Consider the following 18,385-nt stretch of genomic DNA (forward strand, 5'->3'; position numbering starts at 1 on the left):
GTAGGGAAGATAAGCTGAGATTCCTTTCTTTAGAAGCATGTTTTATTTTAAACCAGAGCAATATTATTAAATTAGATAATCAACCTTATTCACCAAATTTGGCTGTAAGTGACTATGGGCTTCCTTTACAAATTGAGCCCATTCTCCAAAATAAAAGAATTACTACTTTTGAGAATACTCCATTATGTTGCAGGGTCCTAAGACAATTCCAATTGAGGAGTTCTCAAAAAAGTTTTGAGTAATGTCAGCACACTGAAAAGAATATTACTCATTTTTATGTGTGTCAAATTATCAAGCAATTTGTTTTTATAGTCACATTCTGTAAGCCCTGAAAGCCAATGAAGACAGACTTAAACTGAATGGCTGTATTTTTATGACCACACTCTTGTTTATCACTGCTCGCAGAAAAGCTCTCTTAGACTTTAGTTTTTGTGCACAGACTCGGGTCTCTTGTTGTTCCAAACTTTAGTTGATTCCTCCTCTTGGTTTCCTACTATGTAAACCATAACCAGTACTTACCAGTTGGTGGTCTTTGCTTCTTTAATGTTTTGTCAATGCTAACAACTTGAAGGGACCCTGCTGCTGAAGGGGACCTGGGAGAACAGCCACAGGAATCATGTCTACGACACTCGGATTCTCCCACAATGCCTAGAACAATACTATGCACACAGTGACATCTCAATATTGATTTTGGTTGAATGAGTGAAAACAACTCTTCGTTCCCATTACACAACCTACTGTTTAGTGGAATTCAGAATAAGAGGGTTCCACTTAGCACAGAGTTCTGAAAGAGTGGTTTTCCCCAGAGACTGTATCATAGCCTGAAATGAGAGCCACATGACAGGGTTTTAGTACAGCTAGTACAGTGCAGGAAAGGGCATTCATTTCTCTTCACTATAATCTTCCATCTCCTGTTCCTGATTACTTTACATTTGAAGATACTAACGTCTTTATTTGGCTTCTGAAATCAGGATCATCTCATGTATACATATTAATGTAAATCTATAGCTTCCCTGTAGAAGTTTGTATCTTTAGGAAGCAAATATGTGTAAAGTTCATGTTCCCTAGCTAAATATAATTTATTGTTTTGCATCTTCAGTTTCTGTTTTATCTTAGGAAATGTGTTTTCCCAATGGTAGATTGGTCAGAAAATGCTGACACAAAAGAGAACCACTCTGGGAATCTGCAAAATTAAGGTTGGTTTGCCAGTATCCAAAATAGCTTTAGCATGGCATCAGTCATTCAAGGTATTTCAAAGGGAGAAGGAACTTGGGCAACCATTCATGCAGTCAACCTTTTTATAGCAAAGGTGAGGAAAGTGAGACCTAAAAGTTTAAATGACTTCTGAAGAACACTTAAATAATTATTGACAAAATCAGGATTTAACATAGTGATAACTGATAATGACTACTGTGTAATCATTACATCATATTATTCCCTATAATGAGAGATAAATAGTACTTTTTAAAAAAAAATCAGAACCGGGGCACCTGGGTGGCTCAGTCAGTTAAGTGTCTGCCTTCGGCTCAGGTCATGATCCCGGGGTCCTGGGATCAAGCCCCACATCGGGCTCCCTGCTCAGCAGGGAGTCTGCTTCTCCCTCTCCCTCTGCCCCTCCTCCCTCTGCCCCTCACCCCGCTTGTGCTTACTCTCTCTCTCTCTCTCAAATAAATAACTAAAATCTTAAAAAAAAAATAATCAGAACCTTTGAGATTAGGTTATTACTGAGCAAACCATCCATAGCCTTTTCCATTTTATTAATTCCTTGAGAGTAAGAACTGTATCTTATACATATTTTTTCTCTCTTATATTAAATATATTATCTAACAGTATCTCTCAAACAAGAATTTGTTGATTGATTACTTGATTAACTGAGTACAGAATTAATATATAATTAGACAATTTTAGCTTATTATAGAGATAATACTATAGTTACACAACAAGAAACTATTCTGATATAGAAAATTATACCACATACATTTTTGGGGAGGTAATATGAATGATCAAATGCATATATTTTAGAGTTCCAGCTCTGCTATATAAAAACTTTGGACCATGGGAAAATTAATTTTTAAATGTCTCTTCCTTCATCTTATAATGAGAATAATAAATTCTACCTCATGTGGTCGCTTTAAAAATTAAATGTGGTTGTCTGTGTAAGTACTTAAAGTGCTTTCATAAGGATCTTTACTCAGAAAACTATAAAATACTCATGAAAGAAATTGAGGAAGACACAAAGAAATGGAAAAACGTTCCATGCTCATGGATTGGAAGAACAAATATTGTGAAGATGTCAATGCTACCTAGAGCAATCTACACATTCAATGCAATCCCCATCAAAATACCATCCACTTTTTTCAAAGAAATGGAACAAATAATCATATGGAAAGTAGCCAACAGATGTAGGTGATGATCAGCTGAAAACTGAACACAATCATGTCCAAACCTTAGTTTTTAGAATTTAAACCAGGATTTAGACTGGACAAGAAAGACTTTATCTAGCTCGGAAATTTTTTCAATCTCTGTCTTTATTTTCTGAAGAAAGCAATGGGAAATACATCTTCATCTACAGGCAATCTGGTGCCATGGTCATAGCAAAATGCCACAAGAAAATTGCAGTAAGGAAAAACACCATGGGATATCCATGATTAAGTAGTTTATGATGATCAGTGAATATTTGTAAATGATAATGAAGATGTATTTTTTCCAAACAGGATTCTAAGCTTGGTTTGCAGGGAAAAGTTTTTTTAAATTCTTTAAATGTTAATGTGTCATGAAAATATGGGACACTTCTGTATCTATTTGCACAAATCTGTGCTCCATGTGAAACTATTTTATTAATATTTGCATGACCTACCTTAGTACTGTAAAGAAAAACAGATAATACTCAAAGTATGAGAAAATAATGGCCATAATCTATTTCTAATATGCTTTCAAGTACAATTATGGTTTCAGAAAGATGGTACTTGTCTAACACGATTGCAGATTTATCAATACATTAATTACTCAAAAGCTTAGCATACGTGCTGGAGGGGAGAAGGGTGGAGGGATGGGGTAACTTGGTGATGGACACTGGGGAGGGTATGTGTTGTAATGAGCACTGGGTATTATATAAGACTGATGAATCACAGACTGGTACCCCAAAACAAATAATATATTATATGTTAACTAATTGAATTTAAATCTTTAAAAAAGTGATGATGAATAAAAAGCTTAGCATACAGTTATGATGGCAGTGTCTCTAAAATTATATACTAAGTTTCAAGGCTTTTACTATCTCAGATAAGTTCAATCACATCTCAAATAATTTCCATTGTCATGGATATCAGAATAACACATTTTTAGTCTTCACAATTTATTGGGAATCTAAATGAGGACCTATTTGCCCAAGTTTAACTTGAAGACTTTCATGGAAAGTAAAATGCTCTCCCAAACTCTATAACTATGTTGTGATTCTTTATACCATCCCTTTGTTTCTTTTTTCTATCAATGCAGATGGACCTTATGGACTTCGAGTTAATTCTGACAAAGGGCTAAAAGTAAGGGAAGTGTTCACTGTTGACATTGGAGAGGCCATCTTGTTTTATTGTTCTGCTGATTCTTATCCCCCCAACACCTACTCCTGGATCCGGAGGACTGACAATACAACATATGTCATTAAGCACGGGCCTCGCTTGGAAGTTGCATCTGAGAAAGTAGGCCAGAAGACAACTGACTATATGTGCTGTGCTTACAACAATGTAACTGGACGGCGAGATGAAGCTCATTTCACAGTCATCATCACTTCTGTAGGTAAGTGTGACATAAAAAGCAAGGATCCCAAGGAAACACAAATGCAAGCTAGTCTTGCTCTAGCCCCATTTTATATCTATGTGGAAGAGAAAACTATTGTGGATTGTTGAGAAACTCTAAGAAACTCTCTTTCCTGAGTTGATTAATCCATGGCTTCTATGAGTCAAAGAAAGAAAACCCAAAACAGAATGGAGAGAGAATTCAATTGCTAACTGAGGGACCATGAAGAAAAAGAGAATTCAATAAATTACTTAAATATGCATTTATGCTTTCCTGATTTTAAAATCAGGAGTAGAAGAGAAGCAGTCTACTCATTTAAACTGGTTTATATTTGCTATTGCATTAGCTCAGGTGAATAAATCTCCATGAGTTGGAAATCTGGTTTTCCTACTATCTGATTTGACTCCTCTTCTCACTGTCCTTCATGGGCCTCCCTTCCTCTTTCATCATTTAAACACCTGAAATCTGGAAGTTCCTAACAGGAGTCTCAACACCTTGGAAACTATAACATTTTGTAAGTCTTTGAAATTTGACATTCTCTAGAAATCATCTGATTTTTATAGAAAGCTCATCAATCCACAAAAAGTTAAGTATCACTACCTAAAAATGTGTGTCCACCAAATTCTCATCCTTTTGAGCCTTCTCTTCTCTCTCTCTAGAATAATTTTACTTTCCTATATAATTTCATTCACTCCCATGGTTTCATGTAACACTGGTGCATCCCAAATCCATATCTTTAAAGCTCTAAAACTGTATACCCGGTTGCCTTCTGGGTGTCTCCAAGTTGAAATGCCAGAGGCAGCATATAAGTCAAACATACCAAAACTGAACCATCTTCTTTCCCCCCAAATTACTATTCTTTCTGTATTCCCTATTTAAGTGAATGGTCTTACTATCTACCAACCTGAATCAGGTAGCTAAATGCCACTCCAGACCCCTTTCTCTTGCTTATTGCCCTGTCCAACAACCAGTCACCAAGTTTATCCATTCTCCTTCCTTCCTACTTCTCAAACCCATTTCTCTTCTCCTTCTTTCTCAAATTCTTCTCCTCTCCCTATCCCTCTCCCTGTCCTCCTCCTCATCCCCCTCTTCCACCTTGTCCTCATCCACCTGTTTCTCCTTTTGCTTCTTCCTCTACTACCAGTACTTCTGCTAGTATCAGGTCCTTCCTGGACTTAGCTTTGCATACAAAGACAAGTCAGTATCCACCTGGGGAACACCTGAGAGCAGGTTCGGAATGGTGGCTAGGGTGCCTATTAGTGGTGTAGGGACAAGTATGCAAAAGGGTACCACACATCAATACTTTCTCCTTTGATAACTTCTCTTCCTCTGCCTTTATAGCCCTAGTGCCTAGATTAGGGCCCATAATATAGAAAGAGTCAATATGTTTTTTTGAATAAATGAAGCAAGAATATAATCCTTGTAATTCTTAGGCTAAATTTTTCAATATGTAGCCCTTGGGCCATGTGCATCAAAATCACCTGGGGAGGTCTACTAATGTATTTTCATTAAGATACCTCAGACCTATTGGGTCAGGATCTTGAAGGTAGGATCTAGGAATCTGAATATTTAACAGGCATAAGTATGGTAATTATGTGTTAAAGGTGTTTTGTTTTTTTTCTCCTCTGTAGTCTTTTGAACTTATTAAAAAGCCACCAAGAATTATAAGACTATAACAAATTACAAACTGATGAAGACATATATAGTGGATAGAATCCTCCCAGGATTCCTTAAAATTGAGAGTATTCATGTTTGTGAAATCCTCTGAATATACTGGAATTTATATACTGGCACGGTGAGGTTTTGTTTTTTTATATGAGGAAAATACAACACTCTCTAGAAAAGTGCTATCCAGGGGTGCCTGGGTGGCTCAGTCAGTTAAGCATCTGCCTTTGGCTCAGGTCACAATCCCAGGGTCCTGTGATTGAGCCCTGTATTGCGTTCCCTGCAAATCGGGGAGCCTGCTTCTCCTTCTCCCTCTGCCCCCCAATCGTGCTCTCTTTCTCTCTCTCTCAAATAAATAAAATCTTAAAAAAAGAAAAGTGCTATCCAATAGAACTTTTTTCAGTGAAGGAAATATTTGATATCTGCTCTAGCCAATATGGTAGCCACTACCTTCACCTGGCTTTTGAGCACTTCAATTTAGCTATGCAACTGAGGGACTGAATTTATTTTATTAATTTTAATTTAAATCAAATAGCCACATGTGTCTGGTAGCTACCATATGGGACAATGCGTCTCTAGAATTTTTACTGAATTATGTGTCATTTGGGCAGTGGATAATATATTTCCCTTATTGCTCTCCAAAGCATATATGTGTGTAGGGTGCTATAAATCAGACACTCATTTATTCATTATTTAGCACCTATTATGGGCCAAATACTGGGATAAGCATTGAGAATGCCAAGTGAAAAAAAAAAATCCTGCTAACAAAATGATCACAACCTAATATGGGTAGCAGGCATGTAAACAGCTAAGGTGCATCCTTTGCTTTCTATTTTACTAAAATTTTAATTGGCTTAACCAGCTTTTTACCTCAGTGGCTAACCAAAACATAATTTTAAAGCAAGCCATAATTAAGCATATAAAGTCATTTAGTAGCAATCTGGTTGTCATGTTAGACTTGTTCCTCATGCTCATTGCAAGTGAAAACATCGCTATAATATGTACTTGTATATCCCATTGAAAACTTACTGCCTGAAATTTCCCCATTAATATTTAGCCAAAGTATTTTCATAATATCAGAAGCCCCCAATATTGGATTAAGATCTTATTACCAAGGCCCAAAGACAGCTACAGTCTTTATATCAAATAATTGTCTTTTGCAAAATATAAAAAAACCTGTTTGACCTGTACAAAGACCAGGTATTTGTTATTATAGTAAATAAGAAGAGCAGGTGCTTAATTTTCAGAGGGATTCAGAGTTGTCAACATTAGTGACCTCTTTATGGTTTTTAGAGCTATTTTTCAACCCCCATATGTCCACAGAACTTTATTATTTTTTTTTTAAAGATTTTATTTATTTGACAGAGAGAGACACAGCGAGAGAGGGAACACAAGCAGGGGGAGTGGGAGAGGGAGAAGCAGGCTTCCCACTGAGCAGGAAGCCCAATGCAGGGCTCGATCCCAGGACCCTGGGATCATGACCTGAGCCGAAGGCAGACGCTTAACGACTGAGCCACCCAGGCGCCCCCTCCACAGACCTTTAACTCAAACAGCAGCAAATGGCAAAGTAAATGAATAGTATGTCTTAAGTATCTGATTTTTTTTAATTTTCCAAAGTAATGAATCTCTGCAATGGAGATTAAGTGTACACTAACCTACAGTGAAAAAATGAACATCACCAGTTGAGCCCTGACTGACCATCCACTCTGAGAAGCAAGCAATCTATATTAAGATCAGTGAAATGGGGCACTTGCCTCCCTTGACAGTCTTGATTGAGAATATCAACAAGACTATGGTCTTTCTAAAACATAGATTGCATATACAGGATACTGTTTATTTTCTCATCACCTTAACTAATTTTGTGCTATATACAAAGAGATACTCTGGTTTGTCCATGACATGTGTATGTTTTCATATTAATGGGAAATTATGAAGCCTGTAACTAAAAATCATATCTAGAATATAAGTTTCAAGGAAAGACTAGCAATTAAACTAATCAATTACCACTTGTATTTTGAAAAACATCAATGATTTTATTTCTTTGATTAAGGACTTCCTTGAGTGCAGGTGTCCATGCTTTAAGTTTTAATGGGGTCTAAATCACTACTGTAACATGCAATATATAGAAAATGAAAATGTTTATATCAGAATTCAAGTGTTCACGTTTAGTGAAGACATTCAAATATATAAATTATTGGAGTTCCCAAGAGCCACATGGCTGTAGTTTGAGATTTAGATATAATAGAAATGTCTCAAATTTGCAGGTGATACTGAGAAATCTATCATTTTTTATATTTATTTCTATTGTACATCTTTTCATATGGAAGAGAAAAAGAAAGTGACCCAAAGCAGGAAAATGAATTGACTCATTTCTTCTATCTAGAAGTTTCTCCTGTTTAAGATCTTAAGGAGATGTATTTCACTTTGGGCCACTGGAGAAAACAGCTGAGAAAGAACTACAGCCCTGACATCCAGACCCTAAGACCATAGGTGACATCCCCATGAGCATCTAGCACAGAATAACTGTCTATCAGGTGGGGCCATGGAGGAGTATGGAAATAGCACACCCCCCAGTATGGTCCTTTCATCTCCATAGGGACATGAATCAGCTACCATAATCAGCAAACAGATTGGATGGGAGAGATCTCAGAACTCCATTCTGATCTAGGAATAGAAATGCAGACTGGGGGGGGGCGCCTGGGTTGCTCAGTCGTCAAGCGTCTGCCTTCGGCTCAGGTCATGATCCCAGGGTCCTGGGATCGAGCCCCGCATCAGGCTCCCTGCTCTGCCGGAAGCCTGCTTCTCCTTCTCCCACTCCCCCTGCTTGTGTTCCCTCTCTTGCTGTGTCTCTCTCTGTCAAATAAATAAATAAAATCTTTTAAAAAAGAAGAAAGGAAGGAAGGCAGGCAGGCAGGCAGACTGGTAGCATATGGCTGTCCTGTTCTGGGTGCAGTCTCTCAAACAGCAGGGCTGTGATACCATGGATACCACACCTCTTGCCCATATTTGCACTTAATGTATTATTTCATTTTATTTGTTTGCCTAAGGAGGGGGCAAATAGCATTTGCACTAGGGCTTTGGTAAATGAGTCAGTCATATTTAAATAATGAAGAGAATGGCATGCTATGAGCTGAACAGTAGAAAACTCTCTGAAAGAAAGAATGGGGCTCCTGCGAGTGTCCAGAACTGCATTCAGAATTCCTATACATTCTCTGTAGCAATAGGATCAGAATTTCTCAAGTTGGGGTCTGGAAGTCCATCTCTCCAAAATACACTTGCCTAGAGCTGAGACTGCAGCAACTGTGCCCCTTGATTTGATCCTTGACATATTTGGCATTTTTTATTTTGTGAAAGGGAGCAGATTTCATGTTCTGAGACAGAGAATCAGTGTTGAGAGGAGAGACTCAGAATGCTCTAGAAAGAAGGGGGCCTAACGGGGAAGATCATTTGTTCTGAGAATAAAGACTATCCCTATTCCTCATTCTCCAGGGAAAGGATGCTTGGCCTTCACCATAGCCAAGGTTTTGGGATACAGACAGTGGTCGCTACAAGGTGGTTCTCTGATGTAGGGCTAACAGGGGCCAAGGGGAAAGGAGGCAAGAGAGCAATAAGAAAGGAGTCTGAAGAGATAAGGAAGTAGGGGTGCCTGGCTGGCTCAGTCGATGGAGCGTGCAGCTCTTGATCTCAGGGTTGTGGCTTCAAGCCCCATGTTGGGTGTGGAGACTACTTAAAAATTAATTAATTAACTAATTAATTAAAGAGATAAGGAAGTAATGGTAAAAGTAATAAGTGGAATCCTCTGTAGGACGAAATGTGTAAATTCAATCATTTTAAGAAACAAATCAAAAGGGACAAAAAGTTAAAAATGAAGGAGAGGCGAGAAGATGTCTTATTTAAATGTAAGATGGCCAATCATTGCATGTTAAACCAACTTTTGGTTGGTTTCAGAATCACAGAAGTGCCTGGCGAAGAGCTGATGTATGCAAGAGTGTAACCTTACCATTAGAATGAGAAGTACTTGGAAGTAATAATTATTAGCATATTTTCAAGCTTAAGGGGGGAAAAAAACAACTGAGACTATACTAAAATGTTTTTCTGCAGTTTTTCTCATGGTAAAGCACATAGCAGAAACTTGACAAGAATAAATCACCACTCAATACTTTTTTGAGGGGTTAGGGGAATTTTGGTGAAGGCAGTCCAACTATGAAGAAGTGAAAGAGCTGAAACACATCAAGTCTCCTGTTAGAAAAGATTAGAGGTAAAACTGGATACCTGCATTACAAAACCATTCTTTTACTATGGATTAACAGGAAAAAATTGAACTTGCAGTAGGAAAAAACCTATGTTCCAGTCTTAGTTCTATGACTACTGAATATGGCAAATATTTTAGTTTCTCTGAGACTATTTCTTTGTCTGTACCTATAAATAGTACTTTAATTTTTTTATTATTTACATTATTACTGATATGATACATCTCTACCAAATAAATGGGAAACAAATGTACATTTAGTTTTATATACATGTAATTCTCATAATTTAATTGTGCAGGTCTGAAAATCGGCTAGTTTTGATTTTAATATTGGATCTAAAATGAAGAAATAGAGAATTTACTTGCTAAAAGTGGTATCCAAATCATATACTATATCTTAAATTATGCCATTCTATTATTTAGTATTTCTTCTTTATTACATTGCTTTTCTATCCCTGGTGGTGTTTCAAGAGAGTATTCTATTTGCCTTTATCTTATTGACAACCACACCAGAATATGGGTCCTTCTGAATTTATATTTTAGAAGTAAAATAGATTAGCTTTTGTTGAGTTTCCAAAATTCTATCTCTAGGACAGTAGAGAATGTGGAAATCAGTCATACAAAGAACAATAAACCATCTGGAGATACTGAATCTGAAGAAGAGAATTCTAGGGGAGATATGAGAGTTTCAATAAATAATTGAGATGGCATCATGCAGAAAAAGATTTGATTTATTTTTTGTAATTTCAGTTGGTAGAACTGAGTGGCTTTGGGCTTAATGAGTGGAAGGACTTCTGTTTCTTCACTTCAGGTGGAAGTGGTGGAAAGCATAGAATTATAGTCAGACATTAATTGAGTTCAGCTTTGTATCCTGGAGTCTTAGCCTTTTCATCTTTAATATGGAACTTATTCTTGTATTTTGGAGGCCAGTGGAAGTGGCAAACAGTAAAAGTATTAATCTTGGTTAGTTTTTTTAAAATCTCCAAAGTCTAAGAGACAAAGAAAAATGTACAACTACCAAGTAACTAGAGAGGAAAAGAGGAATAAAATGAAATCCTGATTAATCCAAATTAAGACAAGAAAGGTGAGATAAAAATGGAGGAAATATAGAAAAAATAATAAGATTGTAGATCTCAGCCAAATATATTTAGTAATTCCAGTAAATGCTAATGTACCAAATATTCCAACTAAAAGACAAATATTGTCAAACTGGATTAAAAAATACTATTTGATGCAAAAAAATACAATTTGATGTTTATAAGGTATACACCTTATCTGTAAGGATACTGAAAGATTGAAAGTAAAAGAATGAACAGATAAACCATAAAAATAGCCAGAAGAAAGCTGATAAAGCTCTACTAGTATCAGGCGAATTAGATATATTTTTTAAGATAAGAAGTATTACTTTAGATAGAAAGTGGACATTTCATAAGAGTAAAGTGATCTATCCAGCAGGAGAATATAAAAATTCTGAATTTGAATGCATCTACTAGCATTGCTTCAAAGTATAATAAATAGCAAAAATTAACAAAGAAGTAGAAAAATCCATAATCAGAGATTTTAGCATATCTCTCTCAGTAACTGATAGAATACATAGACAAAAACTTAGTTGGAATAGAGAAAAACAATCTGTCCTAATTTCAATAATATAGAATATAACATACAACAACTGTAGACCACACCCTCTGTTCATATGACCATGTATATGGTCATTTTTCTAAAATCTTGGCATTCGAATGATTGAAATAAAGCAGGGTCTGCTCTCTAACTAGAGTGGACTTCAACTAAAAATCAACAACAGAGAAGAAACTAGGAAACTCCCAAACTTCAGGAAATTAAGCAACATGCTTCTAAATAACTCATAGGTCAAATAAGAAATCTCAGTGAAAATTATAAAATATTTTGAACTTAATGATCATGAAAATACTACTTTTGAAAAACTCACAGGATGTTGTTCTATAGTAAAATTGTCTACACTTAAGAAAGTGATGAAGAAAATAATAATAGAGATTAAATTTAAAAGTATATTGTGTCCAGGGGTGCCTGGGTGGCTCAGTCATTAAGCATCTGCCTTCGGCTCAGGTCATGATCCCAGGGTCCTGGGATCGAGCCCCGCATTGGGCTCCCTGCTTGGCAGGGAGCCTGCTTCTCCCTCTCCCACTCCCCCTGCTTGTGTTCCCTCTCTTGCTGTGTCTCTCTGTCAAATAAATAAATAAAATCTAAAAAAAAAAAAAAAAAAGTATATTGTGTCCATAGCCATTACATTATGTATGGCACAAAAAATTGAGGACCTATTCTTCCAGCATCAAAAACTATTACTCAGTCCAGCAGTTATTCACATCATTGATGAATGTATGAAGTTCCAATGTATGTTGTTATTTCATTTTCATCTTATTAAATATCAACCAATATCTATGTTGAAACTACACTTGATCATATATGATGTAAGCTATTTCTTTGCTCAATTGCATAGTAATCATAGTAGTTATTTAAAGTCTAATTTTTTCAAAATATGGTTGAATTTCACCCATGGGTGGAAAATATAAGAGTTCAGCAAAAATCAACAAATGCATTTCCTGAGAATCAGTTAGCTATATGTAATTAACAATAAAGAGTATTGCATATTTTACATAGCACATAATTCTAAGTTATGTGCTACACTTCCATTTTATCATTAAAATTTGTAACTTTTGTGTGTGTGTGTGTATATATATATATATGTACATACATACATTTTTTTTGAGACTCAGTTACCTGTAGACCCACTGGATAGTGTCCTATTTACATAATATACTTCATGTAAAACTCTCTGGCTGCCCCAAATTCTAGGATATTAGAGCAGCAAGAGAACTTAAAGGCCTCTCACTCTAACCTCCTCATTTCACTAGTGTGAGAATCAAGGCCATCAAAGTCAAGTGGCTCATCCAATGTTGCCCAGCTCTCTAGAAAGAACAAACCCTTGAAGTAGGAGCAGAGTATCTGAAGAAAGGCTCAAACCTCACAAAGAGATCACCCAAATGCTAAAGTAGTTCCAAACTAAAAGGTCAGCTTTCCAACAATGGGAGAATATAAATTAACAGAGAAAAGAAGGAAAAATAATCTTTCTAATAAGTTTTTTGATGTTCTAGTGGAGATCTAGAACCAAAAATCGCCATTCTCATTCGTTTTAAACCACCCTGTGATGCATTTATTTCTTCCATCCAAAGTTTAAGAGTTTAATTTAAAATATGTTTAAAAGCAATAAATATTGCACCGGTATTATAATCCCACAGAAAGAACGTTTTAAGAACACAGTTTTCTGAATGTGTATCAGAAATTTATAAACTTCCCATCAGAGATAGGAAAAATTTTTGATAATGCAAAACAACCTTGCTTAACTCTTAAGGATTTAAGGGGAATATTGGACAGCATTGTATGAGAAAATTAGAAGAGATAAATGATTTCCATGACTTTTTAACTGGAATTTGACATACGGGATCTATATTATATTACGAGAAGATTCTGGGAAGATTAAAAGATGAAAGTGTTCTAGATAGAAAAGCCATGAGAGTATGTATATGGCCACAGTGAAAGAATGGAAATAAATACTAAGGTTTTTTCTTTGTCTTTGCTGCTAGAGACCTCAGCAGAGTCTTTATTGGGGAAGACAACACAGTACAGCCTGGATATTTATTGCAGAGCTGGGTGGCCACCAAGCTCTTCACTGCACCCAAGTTCACCCAGGATGGAAGCAATATCCCATGACGTTCACTCCCACATTAAGCTGGACTGGGACAGGCAACTGCCACAGTTCATTTCATTTCCACATCAATACCTGAGTCACGTGATTCATGGAAGACATCTGTTACTCACATTTGTTGCAGGTCACAACTACTTCCCACTTTATAGATTAACTCTATGACTAAACATATCATAGTCTAAAAGTGGTGTTAATGTAGCCATGGTTAATAAGTTGGTTTTAAATTGCATCAAAGGGGGGGCACCTGGGTGGCTCAGTCAGTTAAGCAACTGCCTTCAGCTCACGCTCAGGTCCTGATCCCAGGGTCCCTGCTCAGCCAGGAGCCTGCTTCTCCCTCTCTCTGCCCCTCCCACCCACTTGTGCGCTCTCTCGCTCTCTCTCTCAAATAAATAAAATCTTAAAAAAAAAAAAAAATGGAGGCAGCACTAAGTGTCAAGAGCCTGGGCCACATCTGAACTCTGCCCACTTATTACCTGAGTGACCTTGGGCAAGCCTCAGCTTCCTCATCTATAAGAGGAGGATGATAATAATAATACTTCCTTATTGATTGTTGTGAACATTCAATGGGTTAATATATATCATATACTCTTAGAACAGAGCCGGATGTATTATAAGCACTCAGCAGGTGTTAGCTATAGCTATTACCCCATATTTTATATAGGAATATTAAATAAAAGGAATGACTTGCAAAACAAAGTGAATTTTATTTTTTTATTTTTTTTTAAGATTTTTAAATTTATTTATTTGACAGAGAGAGACACAGCTAGAGAGGGAACACAAGCAGGGGGAGTGGGAGAGGGAGAAGCAGCCTTCCCACTGAGCAGGGAGCCGGATGCGGGCTCCATCCCGGGACCCTGAGATCATGACCTGAGCCAAAGGCAGACACTTGATGACTGAGCTACCCAGGCACCCCCAAATGAATTTTAGTTACAGTGTGGGACTCCAAATATTTTATTCACAATCACACATATTCTATTTTAGGAATTAAAATTTCTTTATTGGTCAAAAATTAGTAGAGTGTATTTGAAATAAACACTTCCCCTCTGGCACTTTAATCACATACTACCTGCCTAGAAAATCCATGTACCTGAATTATACTGAAAGAGCGAGATGGAAGGAAAGAGAACAATTCAGCAACTGGGAATGTTTCATACAATGAGATCAAACAGATCTAAATTAAATGGTGGTGAACACTATTGGAAAGTATGACATAAGCTATTTGCTACATCCAGTACAACACATCAGTATTATCCTGGGTAGATTACCACATTTCCAATTACAAATATCCTTAGAGAATTTAGGCCATTGTGGTCAAATGGCTGTGTTTTCTAAAATAACTGCATTCCTTCTGCTTGGACTTTCTCATTCTCACTTGCTAACACACAGTCTCCCCTCCTCCCCCCCCAACCCCGTCTCTCTCTCTCTCTCTCTCTCTATATATACATACATTCACACACAAAAGAAATAATATATAATATATAGGTGCAGTAATGTCCCCAGATAAAGCATAAACAACTCAAACTATATAGTAATTTATTATTGATCTTTAGTAAAAATATTTAACATATGTCTTTTATTTAGGACTGGAGAAGCTTGCACAAAAAGGGAAATCATTGTCCCCTTTAGCAAGTATAACTGGAATATCACTCTTTTTGATTATATCCATGTGTCTTCTCTTCCTATGGAAAAAATATCAACCCTACAAAGGTAGGTTAAAATTAGAAAGAAAATTTACAAATTGTTTTATATGTGTACTAAAAAGTACCTTACTATGGTTTTTTTTCCTCTTGGTTTTAGTTATAAAACAGAAGCTAGGAGGCAGGTAATACGTATGTTCCTACAAAAATAATTTTTTCCTGAAGGCTTTTTCCTCAGTTATTATCACTGACAGAAATACCTATTTTTTTTTCAGGCCAGAAACAGAATACAGGAAAGCTCAAACATTTTCAGGTAATGGCCATGCTGAAAGGGACTAATATCAATGTTAATGTATATGAATTAATATTGTTGATAATAATTATTATATATAATGTACTATTGATATAATTCCCATAAGCTATTATTGATATAATACTAACAGTCCTTTACCTTTAAATAGTGCCTTCACTTTACAAAGTGCTATCCCTTGTATTGGTTTTATCTAAGTCATGCAAGTCTATAAAATAAGCCTGAAAGGCACTCAACTCCATTTTTATAGGCAAGAGAACCAAGGCCTGGGAGATTAAGTCACTTGCCCACCGTCACTGAGTTCTTTTGAATCCTAATCCATTGATCCTTGTATTATTTTGAAAATGCCCAGGACCCTCTCAATTTAGTCTTTCCTAAAGCAGATACAATGCTGGCAGCTCCATCCCAAGGAGAAAAGGAAAGGGAGGTTTGACAGCTTTGCTGCTTCTTTGTCCCCAGATTGCCCCTCATTGCCATTCAGTACTGACTCCCTACAGAGTTGTTATAAGCTAACAATGGGGCTTTAACTCAGGCCTTGGAGTCACAGGGAGCTGGGTTTCAGTGCCATATATGCCACTTTTTTCCAGTGTCACCTTGAGAAAATTAATGAATTTTTCTTGACCTCAACTTCCTCATCTATATAATAGAGATAATAACTCCCCCCCACACACACACCAGGGTTGCTATGAGAATTAAATACAATGATGTAGGTGGAGTGCCTAATATGCCTGGATGCTTAGTGAATGTGGGTCTGCTTCCTCTTATCAAGCCCCAGAGACCATCTGGTTCCTCCCAACCACCCCATTCCCATCATTTTACAGATGATAGTTTGGGTGATTCTGATATTGCCTTGTATTATATTTTGGACACATGGGCAGCTATATTTAATTATGTATTCTTATTAGTTCTGATGGTCTCTGTTTTAAATTTGGCAGGGTGCAGTACATATTATGTGTAGATTAAGAGATGCTGTGACTCCCAGGCTGAAGCCTTGGTGTGCTCTTTGGTAACTGAGAGTTAAAAAGGACAAGCCTGCCCACACGTGTTCATTTGAATATAGAATACACCTTCCCACATCAGGCTTTAAGAATAATTGTCCCAATTTAGTTTCAATTCTCAGCTTCTGAAGGAGTGATTTCCAACACTGCTTAGTGACAATATGACTATAGGGGATTAGGAAATGTTAAATTGGTTTTATACACATACCACTTGAAGCAAACAGTAAAGATAAGTTTTACAAAGGCTTAAAAAAAACTACAGTAGCAGTTCGAGGCATTTGATTTGTAAGTAGTGTTTGTTTTACATTTCAGGCCATGAAGATGCTCTGGATGACTTTGGAATATATGAATTTGTTGCTTTTCCAGATGCTTCTGGTGTTCCCAGGGTTGGTTTCCCTAGTGGCTGATTAACCAGAGGTGTAAGCAGCATTCAGTTAAGCACTCAGGCAGTGTGGTCAAATGGCTGTGCTACCCTCAGCAGAGTTTACTCGCTTTGTAGTGAATGATGTTGCCAGATCCGAGGAGCTAAAGCATCTTTCTTGGCCTTTATAAGTAAGGCTAACACGAATTAGGAAGTTACACTAATTTGTAAACATTCTTTACCTGGTAAGCTCAGCAAAGAGAGAACTAACTAGGTTGAAGTTCAAGAGAACTTAACAAATAGGGGATCAGGGACCCAGATTTAAATCATTCTGCATCACCTTGATGGCTAGAGCCTGTCACTTCACTGAACTCTCTCTCTCTCTCTCTGTTCCTCACTTTCCCTTCCCTTCCCCTCATAGCTTGCAAAGACAATTGATCATACCCTTACTCATACCCTTATGCTCTTCAGAAGAAAGGTACCGTATAAACCCAAAGTATGCAAGTACACATCTTTATTTTTTATCCTAAAGGTGCCTGAGATGTGAGATGGGGAGCCTTTACACCGTTGAAACATTTTTTCAGTTTGCAAAGACAAGGTCTTTTAAAACAATATGTTTTGTTTAACAGACTTAAAGAATGTTCTCTGAGCTAATAAGCTCGTTAAGCATTTTTATAGATTTCTGTAGGACCAGTCTTACCTCTGCTTTCTTGTTCCCCTATGATAGTTTACTTAGGGAAGGGGCCATAAACAAACTACTTGCTTCAAGGCATTTTCATTTCCTTTTTTTTTTTAAGAACTATTTGTCATTAGGGATTGGTTACCTCACCTGTCTGTTCAGTGAATTCTATCAATGCATAAGGTTCATACAGTAATTTTCCTAGCCACAGACTTTACTTCACAAATGCTATGTGAGTAATAGAGGGAGACTGATTTGTATTTCATCCTCCTAAGGGCACGTTGGTAGCACCATGATCACAGATGAAGGGCAGAACTGCATTGCAAAGCTTCGCACTACCCTATTCAGTCTCAGACAGCACTGGCTCACCTTTCACTTCTACAATGAAAAGGACAAAAATAAATATTTGTAGATCAATTATTTCAAACAGCTTCTCACCACAGCAGAAAGCCCCTTGTCAGGTGTGGCTTTTAAATAGGAGAGCAGGAAACTGAAGATCTGGTAAGACTTAGAATTGAATTTTTGAAACTGGGGAGTTTATTTATAATGATGCAGAATTTATTCCTAGGAATTCATGAGAAAGGAGTGAGATCTATGTAAGAAACTTTAAATTTAACCTTGTGATTAATTAGTATTCAGTTTGAAGATGTTATTGGGAAGACCTGTATGCTCAAAATGCTATAATCCTCAAGAACTTGGGGCAGAGAAATGAGCACTTTGATTACATATCAGAAGCCGCCCTTATTTCTGTTATAAGTAGAATAACTTAATTTGGAGCTATGCCGATCTTCAAAGCTGAAAATTCCTGAGGAGTCAGCTAAGGTTCTTCATTGGTGGTGCAAGGTGCTTTGGGAAGAAGTGAGAAATCAACACCAACAATGGAAGGAAAAGGATGAGGAACAAGACATGTGTAGGACACCCGGTGTTAGAAGAAGCCAGCATGGCAGTTATGTGT

At 36.9% G+C, this 18,385-nt stretch overlaps 1 protein-coding gene across 9 annotated transcripts in view; it reads left to right on the forward strand.

Moving 5' to 3' along the window:
• HEPACAM2 (HEPACAM family member 2) overlaps positions 1-18,385 on the forward strand; it is a 45,951-nt gene that overhangs the window by 17,812 nt on the left and 9,754 nt on the right. For 6 of the 9 annotated variants that reach the window (XM_031027744.2, XM_006732935.3, XM_031027747.2 and 3 more), the window contains 5 exons: positions 3,496-3,792; positions 15,027-15,152; positions 15,243-15,267; positions 15,358-15,395; positions 16,703-16,776. In XM_031027744.2, the coding sequence (XP_030883604.1) occupies positions 3,496-3,792; positions 15,027-15,152; positions 15,243-15,267; positions 15,358-15,395; positions 16,703-16,776 (560 nt within the window). The remainder of the gene's footprint in view (positions 1-3,495; positions 3,793-15,026; positions 15,153-15,242; positions 15,268-15,357; positions 15,396-16,702; positions 16,777-18,385) is intronic. The other 3 variants (XM_081800534.1, XM_031027748.2, XM_031027746.2) reach the window with 1 other exon arrangement.

The sequence above is a fragment of the Leptonychotes weddellii genome, chromosome 12 (genome assembly GCF_054177405.1).
Source record: "Leptonychotes weddellii isolate Sample4059 chromosome 12, ASM5417740v2, whole genome shotgun sequence".
NCBI lineage: Eukaryota > Metazoa > Chordata > Mammalia > Carnivora > Phocidae > Leptonychotes > Leptonychotes weddellii.